The following is a 13,254-nucleotide window of genomic DNA, read 5'->3' on the forward strand; positions in this document are numbered from 1 at the left end:
ATAAAAAAAAATTTTATTATTATTTTTAGTTTGGTTGCGTCCCCTTTAAGGCGGCTTGGGTGTCGGCTCAAAGAGAAACCGAAGAGTCAAAACTGGAAACTAGTTGAAAGAAGAAAAATATCCAAAACAAACATCTGAAGTTTGGCGGTTCGGACAGGTAAGCCGTGACTGCCCCGGTTCCGAGCAGAGGGTCCGGTTCGGTTCTGCGGTTCTGTTAAAACTCCAGCTGTAAATAAACGTGTTGCTCCGGGAGGAGTTTCATTTAGAAACATGTTGCTGAAATTTAACGGGCTTCAGCAGGAAGCTGCAGCCTAGAGCTGGTTTTAAACCTGCCCTGGTTCTGGTTCTGATCCACCACCGGTCCGTTCTGTCTGGTTCCAGACGCTAAATCAGATGATACAGACGTGTAGTTTGATCCAGCCAGACATCAGTGTAGTAAGTAGTGCAGACTTTGGAAGAATGAAGTAATACATAGTTTTCATATGTTTACCCCCGAAAAATCTAAAAAGTGTGGCGTGCTTTTGTACTTAACCTCTAAATAAGATGCACAACTAGAAACTGAAAGCTCTATCTGTTCTTCAGAGTAAAATAACTTAAACAGAAAATGTTTGTGGAAATCAGTTTTCATGTCTTAAGGAAAAACATTCCCGTATCATGACTCTCCCTCCACCGTGTTACACAGCAGATTCAGATGTTTTCCTACACAAATAATCATTTGTATTTAGAAAGTAGAGTTTGGTGTTTGAGGTTTCTCATTTCTTTGTCTTTTAAACCTATATAATTTTTAATTTTGCACTACTTTCTACATCAATTTATTTAAAAGCCTTGAGTTCTGTGGCAGAAAATTTTATTACCAGATAACATGTTATAACTTTATTACCACATAATATACATGTTCAACAATCCTCTCTTTTGATTGTAGAAAATATGTAATATTTGATTTCATTCCCAGATTTCTCATGGTTTCTACAGTTCCTTTGCTCTTTTTCTTGTCAGAAACATTTTCATTTCTTGCTAGCTTGAAGAGCAAAACAGCTCGATAAACTTAACTGGCAGTTGAAATAACATATAAATAAGTTATCTTAACTTTTTTTAAAAATTATTATTATTAAAAAACAGAAAAAAAATTCTGATGAAAATAGACCTGTCACAAATTTTGCTGGGCGATAAATTGTTCGAGAGCGTATTGCGATAAACGATAATATTGTTGTTTTTAATGGCATAATAATGGAAGAACACTTTCTCAGAGATCAATAAACTGTAACACTGGAACTGGAAGACACTTTAAAAATCCAAAACAAATAAATAAAACAATAAATAAAATTATGCAAGCAAAATTATCCTTCAAGAAAAGGCTAGTTGCACCATACTGAAGATTTTTAGCATCCAGCTTTAATTTATCATGTGATTAATTGATTTATTGTGACAGGCCTAGAAGAAAAATGGAAGAGTAAAATAAAGATTATGATGAAATTTTTTTGTTTTTGCACGTTTTCTTCTCATCTAATGCAACCTTTCACAGCGCCCCCTGGTGACGGCCAAGGTGTAGAACACCGCAACATTTCTGCTGTTGATCCGTTTGTTTTGTGGCGATGCAGGTCAGCGGGCCTGAGGCTTCGGATGCGGTCGTCATGGTGAAGGATGTTTCGGAAAGGGAAGAAGCGGCACAGCAGCAGCAGCTCTCAGAGCAGTGAGATCAGCACCAAGAGCAAGGCACGAAGAGACGACACGCTCCATTACGCCAGAACCAGAACCTCCCGGCGCCATTTTAACCCAGCATTTTGTCCCTCCACAGTCCGTCGACTCCAGTTTGGGAGGACTGTCCAGGTCCAGCACCGTCGCCAGCCTCGACACCGATTCAAACAAGAGCTCAGGTCAGAGGGAACGCCGTGAAGATGAGCTAAAACCTGGCACAGGTGTCGTTCTCTGTCTGCTAACTGAAGCTGATTCCCCGCAGGAAACAACACGTCGGAAACATGCGCCGAGTTCCGGGTGAAATACGTCGGATCCATCGAGAACCTGCAGTTTGAGATGAGCAAAACCCTCCAGGAGCCTCTGGACCTCATCAGTTACATCGATGCTGCGCAGGTAAAAAAACAAGACTTAATTTAATTCAGTGACTGCGGCTTAGAACAGAGGTGTGCAAACGTTTAACCATGAAGGCCAAAATTAGTGGCGCACCGACTGCAGTTTTCTGGCTGATTACCGATCTTTAAAAAGCCTAACCTGCCCTTTCCAATTTCGGCCAAAACCAGCTTTTTGTCGGAAATGTCGCAAGAAAGTCGCTGGGTTGGCAACAGTGGGGCGATTATTGTTACCTGTAAACATGCAGACATGACCTGGTGGGCGGAGCTTATAGTCAAACCTCTCACTGCAGAGCAGAAGAGGACAGTGGTTGGGTTTTAAACCTTTGCCAAGGTAGATAAGATCTGCTGATAAGATCAGCTTCACAAGTATTGGTCAATCACTGATCTCCCAAACTCAAGGAAATCGGCACTGATAAATCGGCTGGCTGATAAATCGGTGCACTCCTAGACAAAATCATTAAGTTGAAACCACATGGGGCAAAACAAACATGTTATATTTGGTGTAAGAACTAAATATTCTGCATTTCTTCACAGCAAGATGGAAAGCTGCCGTTTGTGCCCGGAAATGAGGAGATGGTCCTGGGAGTGTCCAGGCACGGGGTCAAAGTGGCGTCAGTAGACCAGTGTGTGAGTAGCACAGCAACCATCTGGTTTTAAAAACAAAACAGTTTGCTTTTCTCACATGCAAAGGTAAAACATATTTACAAAGATTTTTTGATCTTTTCTGCAGCTAACCCCCCCCAGCTCAGTCTGTTCTGCTTGACTATTATTGGATTAACCAATTAATAATTGGATAATAAAAGATGCTTAATGGGAGATTTTCTTCAGAGAATTTGAACCAGGTGAAGCTAAAATGCCACTGGAGGAATTTTGTGTAGAATTTACAGACAGAGAAGGTTTTCCACCTCAAATTATATATATATATATATATGTATATATATGTACATATTATACATTTTTGACTTAATTACTGCTGTGAGTGTTTCAGGAATTGGCATGTTTTTCAGTCTGTAAACACTTTATGATTAATCGAATACTAAAAGACTTGACGATAAATCAATTGATTAAGTGATCATTAAATGAGCTGACAATTAATTGAACAATTAATCACAACTAATCAATAACTAATTTAGCTGACAATTAACCAATTAATGACTAATCAATTGTTAGCTGACGATTAGTTGATCAATCATTTAATCATGACTAATCAATAAGTGAATCAGCCCTTCATGTATTCGGTGTGTTTGTCGTGTCCTCTGGGCAGGACGTGTTGCATCGACATCCTCTCTACCTGATCGTTCGCATGCTGTGCTACGACGACGGTCTGGGCGCCGGGAAGAACCTGCTGGCTCTGACGACCTCCGACACGAAGCAGCAGCAGTGCAGCATCTGGGTGTACCAGTGCAGCAGCTCGGTAAGTGGGTTTAAATATTAACGCACCTGCTGAGGATTCGTTTTCATCGTCACCTGATCCGTCTGTGTCTGAACAGGAGCAAGCTCAGAACATCTGCAAGGTGCTGTCGGCCTCTTTCGACTGCGTCCTGTCGTCAAACAAACCCTGACGCCGCTCCGCTTTTACACCCGTCAGCTGCCGGCGTAGCATTAGCTTACCCAGGATGCACCTGCTTTGTAGCAGAAGGTATCCAGGCTGCTGCATCTGATCGCCTTTCAGTGTTTTAAATATTTAACTAACCCGTGGTTGGCGGATTTACGTACTGTGAGTGTTTTATTTACCCCCTCACTGAATGTATTTCTGTTTGCTTTTATATTTTCAAACTAAACACCAAAAAGCAGAGCATTTCTAAAAAGTGCATTAAATTGAAATGCTAAATGGTACAAAATGCTCCAGGCCATCTGCAGTAGATGGGAAACATTAATCGGCACCAAAACAACAGGGTACAAGTTCAAAGGTTGCTCCTCTCTGAGGAAACGATGATCGTGTGTTTTACTCATGACAGTATTGGTACAGTCAGTCACTTTTTAAAACCTTTTTTATTAGGTTTTTAGTTTAATTGGTAAAAACTTTTGGTACCAAATCCTTGTTTTTATTTCATTTATTGCAGTGATTATGTCTGAAGATATTCTGACATGGTTTTATTTGCATGTTTACAGTTCTGGACTTCATGTTGTACGATAAGTTTTCTGTTTCACTTTGTTCAAAATGTGAGAAAAAAATAAATGACTTGATGTGGTGCTTATGTGGGATTTTTTAATTTTTAAAATCAACTAAAGTTCAGTCAAATTGGATGGAAAGCATCCAGCGTCAGATTTAGGTTCTTTCTTTGACTAGGCCAACCATACACAGTAATGTACTGCAGGAAGGTGAACCACGACCTCAATCTTTAGTTATTCACATTGTAAAACCAATTTTCTTTATTTGTACTGCTCAAATTCTCTATACAAATTAACCAAAAGCAACCCCACAGAATGATGCTACCATGTTTTCCTGTGGAGTGGGTGTGTTAGCTGTGTTAACCTTAAAGCACTGATCAAACAACGCTAATGCTAAAGCAGTAGTTCCACTAGCACGCTATGCCAATATGGTACTTATGCTAACTTGAAAGCACTAATCAAACAGTTTGGCTAACACTAAAGAGCTACACAAACATGATGTGTAGCGGAAGCTAATGCTGAAGCGCTAATCCAACATTAGTGCTGCTAATGCGCTACATTTTATGGTTGAAAGTTTGTTCATGTGTTTTTCTGTACATTTCATTTGTTTGTTGTATATTTGTCATTTGCTCAGTTTCCTTAAAAAAAAAAAGAACAAGAGAAGGAAACAGAACTACAAAAACAGTCTTCACTCACTACAAAATGTGAGAGTAACTATAAACATCTGGCCAAGTGTAGCAAAAACTAAAACTTCAGAGATGATCGACTTTATTCAACTAAACGTTTACAAAACAGCCAAGTAAGTTGACTAGTTTGTAAACCAGAAAAGTAATTTATGGGAAGCTAACTGTGCTAAAAGTTAGCAAAAAAGCTAAAAAAAAAAAAAAAAAAAGTTCCCCTACAAGCGCAGTATCCATCACTACATCTGAAGCCAAAAACAGAATAATTGTATTTACACAGAGGTTAATTTTCTAATTAACATTTGAAGGCAATTAGTTGCATCAGATTTTATTCAGGGTTATCAGAGTGAAGGAATAACATTTTTCAGATATTTAAAACTGTAATATTTCCCTTTCACTTAATTACTCACCACTATGTGTTGGTATAACCCAAATAAAAAGTGATTTAATGGGCCAAAGGGTTGTAAATATAAAATACAGAAGGCATTCCAGATGTATTTATTGGGGTTTTGATTGGCTTCATATTGTTTCAACTCTCCGCCTGGATTTGTCTGTTCATATTTTGGGAGAAGGTAATGTGTGCATTTTTAAATTCTCACCAGTAGAGGGAGCCATCGGCGCATTATTTTAAAGCTTTGAAAACGTGTTTCTCTTTTTGCCTGTTTGGTGGGAAAAAATGGTTGCAGTTACACAGTAAACGAGTTAATTAAAAACTCCAAACAATCACACAAAGCTTTATGACATTATTCCATCATTTATTTTTCCAGTTGAACTTTTCCCATTCCCTTGCCCGTTAGGAGTCAGGTTAGTGGTGATCAGACAGTTTGTCTTGTGGCTGCAGTTCGCTGGAAGACACTAACTGCTCTGACCTGTTAAATACTCAAACAAAACCCAAATCTATTTACATGACATAAATAGGTGATAGATCTCGTCTCCAGTGAGTTCTTACATTGAACGAAGAGACAGATTCTCTTCTTGTCATTCACAAATCCATGGAAGGCTCCGATTTCAGGTTAAATGCTTAAATATCGACAATATGAACAATAAGTTGCTCTGCAACTACGATGAAGTTAATTACACTGTATTTGTAAAAGCATCTACATCTCATGAGCCCAAACAGCGAGTTCCTTCCTGGCTGGTTGTCGAGAGTCTCAAGTTTGATGCAGACTAAAGTAAGCAGCCTGTTAGTGTCCTAAAGGCAACAGTTTTAAATCTCTTCTTGTAACTTGCAGCTCATTCTGCACAGACGACTCATCACCTCCAACACAAACGTCTCCTTCTTTTCATATGAGATGAGAACCAAAGACCTTCATCATTTATCAAGAACGCAACAACCAGCTTGACTAGAAGTTGATGTCTGATCTAAAGGAATGGGGCGGTTACCGGCAGAGACCTGGCTCGGGGCGGTTAAAGGTACAGACCTGGTTTGGGGGGGTTAAAGGTACAGACCTGGTTTGGGGGGGTTAAAGGTACAGACCTGGTTTGGGGGGGTTAAAGGTTGAGACCTGGTTTGGGGCGGTTAAAGGTACAGACCTGGTTTGGGGGGGTTAAAGGTTGAGACCTGGTTTGGGGCGGTTAAAGGTACAGACCTGGTTTGGGGCGGTTAAAGGTACAGACCTGGTTTGGGGCAGTTAAAGGTACAGACCTGGTTTGGGGCGGTTAAAGGTACAGACCTGGTTTGGGGCAGTTAAAGGTACAGACCTGGTTTGGGGCGGTTAAAGGTACAGACCTGGTTTGGGGCAGTTAAAGGTACAGACCTGGTTTGGGGGGGTTAAAGGTACAGACCTGGTTTGGGGCAGTTAAAGGTACAGACCTGGTTTGGGGTGGTTAAAGGTACAGACCTGGTTTGGGGCAGTTACTACCTGAGCTCATAGCCTGTCAATAGAATAATCTAACAGTGGCTGTTGGCAATATAGGCAATACAACTCTCCTCCCAGGGTGTCATTCCACCAGTGGGTAACATAAGCAAACAAACAAAAAGTTTGTCAAGTGAAACCAGATTGAGTTTTCTATTGCTTCACCTGCTAGTTTTTACACAAGCAGGGTAAAAACAAGCCCCGCCCCCCAACACCGCCAGTTATTGCTGGCATGCGACAACTGAAAGGTTTTGTTTCACACTCATATTGAACAGATATTATTATAACTGTAATAATTATTTTCTGTTTAAATAAAAGCTGTGTGACCATTTTGATACATTTCTGTTTGACTATGAATCTCACACCTGGTACTAAAACAGGTGTGTGTGTGTGTGTTTGTGTGTGGGGGTGTGTGTGTGTGTGTGTGTGTGTGAGAGATGCATTAGCATAAATTCATCACAAAAGTCAGGAAGTGTTTTTCTTCCAGCTGCGATGGGATGGAGGATGAGGAGCTCTGCTGGCTGCAGCTTGGCGAATACTCTGAGGTTAATTTAGCACCATTAGGAAAATCCTCCACACAGGAGCATCACTAAAGATCTACAAACACTGCATCTACATGAACAGGTATGGAATGTAAGCATGCTGTCTAAGTTCACAGTTACAGGTGTTAAAATCGATTTCGCTGCGCACTGCGGCTCTAGAGATGAAATAAACACTGTTCATGTGACCTTCATTTTGTTAAAACTTGGTTTGTGGCAGAAAGACTTTGTGTATTGCCAGAGATTGTTCAGTGAAAACATCGTTTTCTTTAGATTCTGAGTGAGGAGCTGAACCTCACGGGTCCTCAGACGGATGGCTGGCGACTAACGCAGCATCTCGTGACGCCTCCGCAGGACCCGAGCGGTCCGTCAGTCGGTGATGAAGAGGACAAATGTGACGGGGAAGGCGCCTCTTCTCATTGGATCTCCTTCAATGTGGCCCAGCTGTGCAGAAGAAAGACAGAAAGAAGGTTAGGAAAGAACTGAAGATCAAATGGAGGAAAAATAAACAGCTTTTACTGAATTAGACCATCTAAAAAACACACAATTATTTATTGCAGCACCATTATCTCACACGGAAAATTTAGAAAAATCTAAATTTTAAGGAATAATTGTCAATAAAGTGATTGGTCCCCTAACAATCCATGACTTTCTAGTAGCACACAGTCCATGTGCCACTAGCCAGTAGAGGAAGCTAATCTCCAAAGATCAACAGCAGCAAAGTGACATCTTGTGGTCTCCATAGAAACCATGAGACGCTAATGGAAGCCATTTTGTTGGGAAGCAAGAAAGGTCAAAGTTTTTCCATCAAACAGTCACAAAAGTAAGTAGAGTTTGCTATACTGGGACTTTAACGGTCCGCGTTCACACAGCAGGTCTTGATGCTTAGTTACAATTTCTTGTTGAAAATATCCTATTTTTTATCTGCATGGTCGTTCTTTCTACTAATTAAATGCAATTGCAATTAGACGTCTGTGTGAACAGTTTACGCAGCGCTCCGTTTACGGCAGTAAAGATGGCCGCTGCTGACCATGGACGGGTTATAAAGTTGTTCATGGTTTCCAGGTCAGAACCAGACGAAGGAAACTGATAAAGATAAAAACGGCCTTTGGTGCAACACTGACTGCAGCTTCTGGAGAGAAGTCTGTTTGGATGTGATGCTCTTGGTTGACACAGATGTCTTTTATAATTATAATTTTTTCAGCCATTGCTTACATCCAGATTTACTGCGTCGGATAAAATGCGCCATGACCGTCAGACTGCAGACGCTTTTACAGAATGCGATGTGATTCAGTTCCACATGTGGAAGTGGCACAAATCAGATTCATTAGAGTGAAAAGTTTGGAATTGGGCAGTGAAAAAGTCGGGCTAAATGGATAAATATGTAGGAAAATGACCTCATGCCCACCGTTCAGTGTGGCGTGGGATCTGTGCCACAAACCTGTGGAATTATCAGGACATTTTAAAATAAAAATCTCCTGGACTTGGCCTGTAAATTAAAACTGGGACATCATTGGGTCATTAAATATAAATAAACTGAATATTAAATGTATGCAAATTATATTATTAGGATATAAAATGTGGCCAAACCAAGTCATAAATATCTCAAACACAAAATCAACCATTTCAGACCTCAGATCCTCTGCAGCCTCAATGCTGCCCTGCAGGCAAAAGAAGGTTATTAACAGCAGTAATAAACATCTTGGGCTAAGTGGGCTCATTTAATTACAGCTAATGTTTCTCAGTGTGATGTTATGGCGTTGCAATAAAAGATACATTTATTTTAAGCCTTTTCACAGATCTTTCCCAGACCAGCCAACAAATGTGGCTGGATGTTAGATCCCTGCTGAACACACACACAGACACAACTGGTTGGTTCTAATGAATAACCATTTTCACTCAGATGATCCAACACCAATTCATTTAAAACCAAATCATCTGACTAAGTTGTGATAAATGGCTAAACATACTGGAAGGAAAAAAGACGAGCTGATATCCAAAAGTATTATAATAAAAACAAAGTAATTTGTCGTTTTTGCATCAAATTTATTGCTACATTTTTATAAAGGTTTTTTTATTTTTGAAATTCAGTTCTGTGAGCCTTTTGGACAGAAAACAAAAGCAGCCATCAACGCTACCTGCTTTAAAATTGGTTTGCTTTAGTTTTTGTTGTTTTACTTCTATAAACCTTTTGGAAATCAGATCATTTTCTACTTCCAGCTACAAGTTACAGTTTTCTTCCTGACTACCAAAGCAGCTTTTAAATTCAATCCTTTCCAAACGTATTCACATCACGTTACATTACAACCACATTTTTATTGAGATTTTATGTGCAAGAGAAACACAAATTAGTGACGTTGAAGGAACAGATCGATGGTTTTCAGTGACTGATGAACTGAATGTAAAGCATATTAACAAACGGCAGTAATACGACGGTAACATTTTTACTTGAGGAAAAGAAATTTCCTGGTGGCCATGTCTCCAGCAGGTCGAATAACACTGTAAAACACACCATCCCTGATAGTACATGGTGGTGGCTGCATCATGGAAAGGGAAATGGTTTCCTTCAGATTAGTGAGAGTGGAAGGGAAGCTGGATGGAGCTAAATACACAACAAACCTGGAAGAAAACCTGTTGAATGCTGCAAAAAACTGTATCCAGAGTTACAGTTAATGGTTTAGATCAGACGTCTTCATTGCCAACTGCTAAAAAAAACTATTTCTGACGAGACTAAATGTGTTGCATGAGTGTGAATACTTTTGTAAGGCACAGCAGATCATTTCTTTTAATTAATCACATCCTAATCAACTAAAACCAGGATTTTCTGAAGCAGAACTGAATCGAAGTGAACATCTAAACGGCACACAGGTCAACCAGAGTCTAGATCACATCAAACTTCCAACTACTGAGATTCCCTCTTTCATATTACCTGGGGTGGTAAAGAAGAAAGCAAGTCATTTTAAACGTTGTCTAGACCTGAAAATAAAAAGCTGGGACATGTTCTGCTCCGGTAATGTTCACAAATAAAAGAAACAAGTCAGGAAACAAATCAGATTACTGAGCGATGCAAAGTCTGCCTCAATATCACCATCAATACCTTCAGAGCAAAAGCAGCACAAAAAATTGCTGCACAAACACAGTGGAGTTGACTGACACTAATGTTGTTAGATCTGAAGGTTAGGAGCTGGTTCTCATTGCCTCTGGAAACATTAATATCATTAAAATAACAGCTGCACAAACGTTTGACACCAATGTTGTTAGATTTGAAGAAGGTGAGTGAAGGAAACTTCACTCAGGCAACCTTAGCGTTGATCAACTCAACTCCATTAGTGCAGCAAAAATGTTTTGTTTGTGCTGGTATCATTTAAAGATATTAACAAAAAAAAGTTTCCAAAGGTCACCAGAGGTCAAGCACTCAAATCTACAAAATCAAACAAATTTGTTGTCAATCAGCTCAGCTGTTTTTGTGCTGGTTTATACAGCAAAAATTTGTGCTGCTTTCGCTTCGAAGATATTGATGATGACCTCTGGAAACATTTATTAATATCTTTGAAATATCAGCACAAACATTTGACACAAAGTTTGTTAGTTTTACAGAAAGGGAGATTGATTAAATACAATAACATCTCCATACATGGCTCAGATGAAAACAGGCTGCAGCTGGACCCGACTAACAGAGGAATCAGCATCAGCGGGCGGAAAAAGAGGAGGACAAGGTTGGGAAAGTGTGTGGGTGGTGTTGGCTAGGATGAGGTCAGCTTTCTGATTTCAGCCAATATGGCTCTAAAGAGAGAGTCACACGGACTGGCCACGCTTTGTGATTTCATGGGAACAGTTTTGAACGATACTAACCCACCACTCCTGGTCCTCCTCTCCATCCACCACGATCACCTCGCCCTCGGAAAACGTCAGCTCGTCTGGGTTGTCAGCTATGCAGTTGTAGATGGCCTTCACCCGCTTTGGTCTCTGCTTCTGAGACAAGAACAAAAACAGACAAAGGTTTGATTTGAGTCTCAGGCCCATTTCCTAGGGTTACCCAGACTTTTCTCTCTGCGATTTAATTCAGGTAGGGGTTAAAATATTGAACCATCATCAGGTAAACGGTTACTAATCCTGCAGCGTATTATTCATGGGCAATACATCAAAAGGTGTACATGTTACCGATTAAAATAAAAGAGGAAAACCTTCAAACTAGGGATGCAACTAACAATTACTTTAGTAATCAATTGCTGACAATTGGAGAAAAATATTGTCACATTCTGTAGACTGTTAATTTAATGATTTATGGCTTTTTATACAATATTAAAAATACATTAAAAAATGCAAATAAATAATTCACCTCATTTTATGAATAGTAAAAGAAACATTTTATTTATTTGTTTAAAAAGGAAATAAAGATGGTGAGTCTGTAAAAATATTTTAAAAAACTGCCTACCTTCCTAAGTAATCAGTAGAAAAATCTTTACTTATTAACTTTCCTATATTTGCAGCTAAGAAAAAACATTTCTCAATATTTGTTTTTACAGTTTAAGATAATCTTTGACTTTGTTCAACCTGCACAATAACAGCTGCAAATCCTAGAACAACAAACTCTGTAAATGTGTTAATTATCCATGCTAATTGTTGCTGATGGGATATTTAAGGACATTTTATCAGTTTGGTTGTTATGTCTAAAAATAAGAGGAACAAACAGATATTCCATGTTTGCATGTTCTACAAGCTTAAGCAGCTTCTTTATTCAAAGTGAGAGAGGAGAGTCTTAGTCAAAAGCCACATGTGGACCACAGGAAGCAGATTTACTGGGCAGGAAGTCAATATAAACTCTGGAACAACAAGAAGAGAGATTACAAAACACAAATTAAAAAAAGAAATGAAAACATAATCACGCTGTGGAACAAAACAAATAATTAACCAAAATACAACCTGGATGAATATGAAGACAAATGAAAGACTTACAGGATTTGCTTTCCTTGATACGTGGGCCGGAGGCACCGAGTTCTGGGGGCATCCTGGCACTTCCTTAGCTGGAACAGGAAACAGGAAACTACATCACACAAACAGCAAAACTTTCCATACTTTCAAAGGGAAGGTGGAAAAAACTTCAGCAGATGGACAGTATGACATGCTACATTCTGCTATCTGGATGCCTTCCTGTTTATTTACTCACCTGCTCGTTCTACAGATTCACTTGGATTCAGGAAACCTCGGCTGAAGCTTTTATCGTTGCTGAAAGTAAAATAAATATTCAGCTAACCATCGAAGATTCCAGCAGCACTGCTGCACATTTACTACATTAATGTTAGAGCCGTGATGTTTACATGACTTCACCGTTTTTTTGTTCTTACCCAGCAGGGGATTTGGGTGGCACTGACCGGGTCCCCCGCAGACCCTGACCCGACTTGGACTGGATGTTCATGGCTTCCATCTTGGCTACGGGGGCGGGACCCAGAGCTGCAACACACATCAGAACAAGAGTTTAGAATAATAAACCTCTCAACAATGGACTCTTGCTTAAGACAATGGAAACCAGTGAATGTCTGACTGAAATGCAGCAGTAAAGGGAAAGATGAGACTGTACTTCATGAGGAAGCTTAGATACTGCAGGAGATGCAGGAGATGATGGTGCAATGAGGGATTTTACATAAAATCATTACTGATAATAAAGAAACTGAAACAAACAAATATCTTATTTTGAAAATGCTAACATTAGCATGTTTCCACTTGTATGCAACATCTATTATATAGCTTTTTATAGTATGTTGGCTAACAGGCTAATATGCTATTAACAAAATGCTGAGATTAGCTAATATGCTCCCATGATCATATCATCTATCGAAAGCAAACATGATCTTCTAGCTAAGTTTAGCCAATGTACTAGCATTTTCTAAATGCTAGTAGTTCATTAGCCAACACCATCTGCCATTGCCTGGCTTGAACGTATCACAGACAAGGATTCTACATATTTTGTTTGGTAAAAATA

The 13,254-nt window shown here is 39.5% G+C and overlaps 2 protein-coding genes across 6 annotated transcripts in view; one reads left to right on the top strand and one right to left on the bottom strand.

The window, feature by feature from the left end:
- The first annotated feature begins 39 nt into the window (after window positions 1–39).
- On the top strand, window positions 40–4,285 carry itgb1bp1 (integrin beta 1 binding protein 1). Its single transcript, XM_032546777.1, has 7 exons — window positions 40–157; window positions 1,599–1,713; window positions 1,796–1,874; window positions 1,958–2,088; window positions 2,622–2,714; window positions 3,352–3,501; window positions 3,578–4,285. The coding sequence occupies exons 2-7, from the start codon at window positions 1,642–1,644 to the stop codon at window positions 3,647–3,649; spliced, it is 597 nt and encodes a 198-aa protein (XP_032402668.1). The 5' UTR covers window positions 40–157; window positions 1,599–1,641; the 3' UTR covers window positions 3,650–4,285.
- Window positions 4,286–5,609: 1,324 nt separating this feature from the next.
- Window positions 5,610–13,254, bottom strand: part of asap2a (ArfGAP with SH3 domain, ankyrin repeat and PH domain 2a) — a 44,892-nt gene continuing 37,247 nt past the window's right edge. For 4 of the 5 annotated variants that reach the window (XM_032546772.1, XM_032546771.1, XM_032546770.1 and 1 more), the window contains 5 exons: window positions 12,620–12,725; window positions 12,442–12,500; window positions 12,231–12,298; window positions 11,127–11,246; window positions 5,610–7,718 (listed from right to left, as the gene is read on the bottom strand). In XM_032546772.1, coding sequence (XP_032402663.1) covers window positions 7,644–7,718; window positions 11,127–11,246; window positions 12,231–12,298; window positions 12,442–12,500; window positions 12,620–12,725 — 428 coding nt within the window. In that variant the 3' untranslated portion in view covers window positions 5,610–7,643. The remainder of the gene's footprint in view (window positions 7,719–11,126; window positions 11,247–12,230; window positions 12,299–12,441; window positions 12,501–12,619; window positions 12,726–13,254) is intronic. The other variant, XR_004336768.1, reaches the window with a different exon arrangement.

The sequence above is a fragment of the Xiphophorus hellerii genome, chromosome 19, assembly GCF_003331165.1.
Source record: "Xiphophorus hellerii strain 12219 chromosome 19, Xiphophorus_hellerii-4.1, whole genome shotgun sequence".
Classification (NCBI taxonomy): Eukaryota; Metazoa; Chordata; class Actinopteri; order Cyprinodontiformes; family Poeciliidae; genus Xiphophorus; species Xiphophorus hellerii.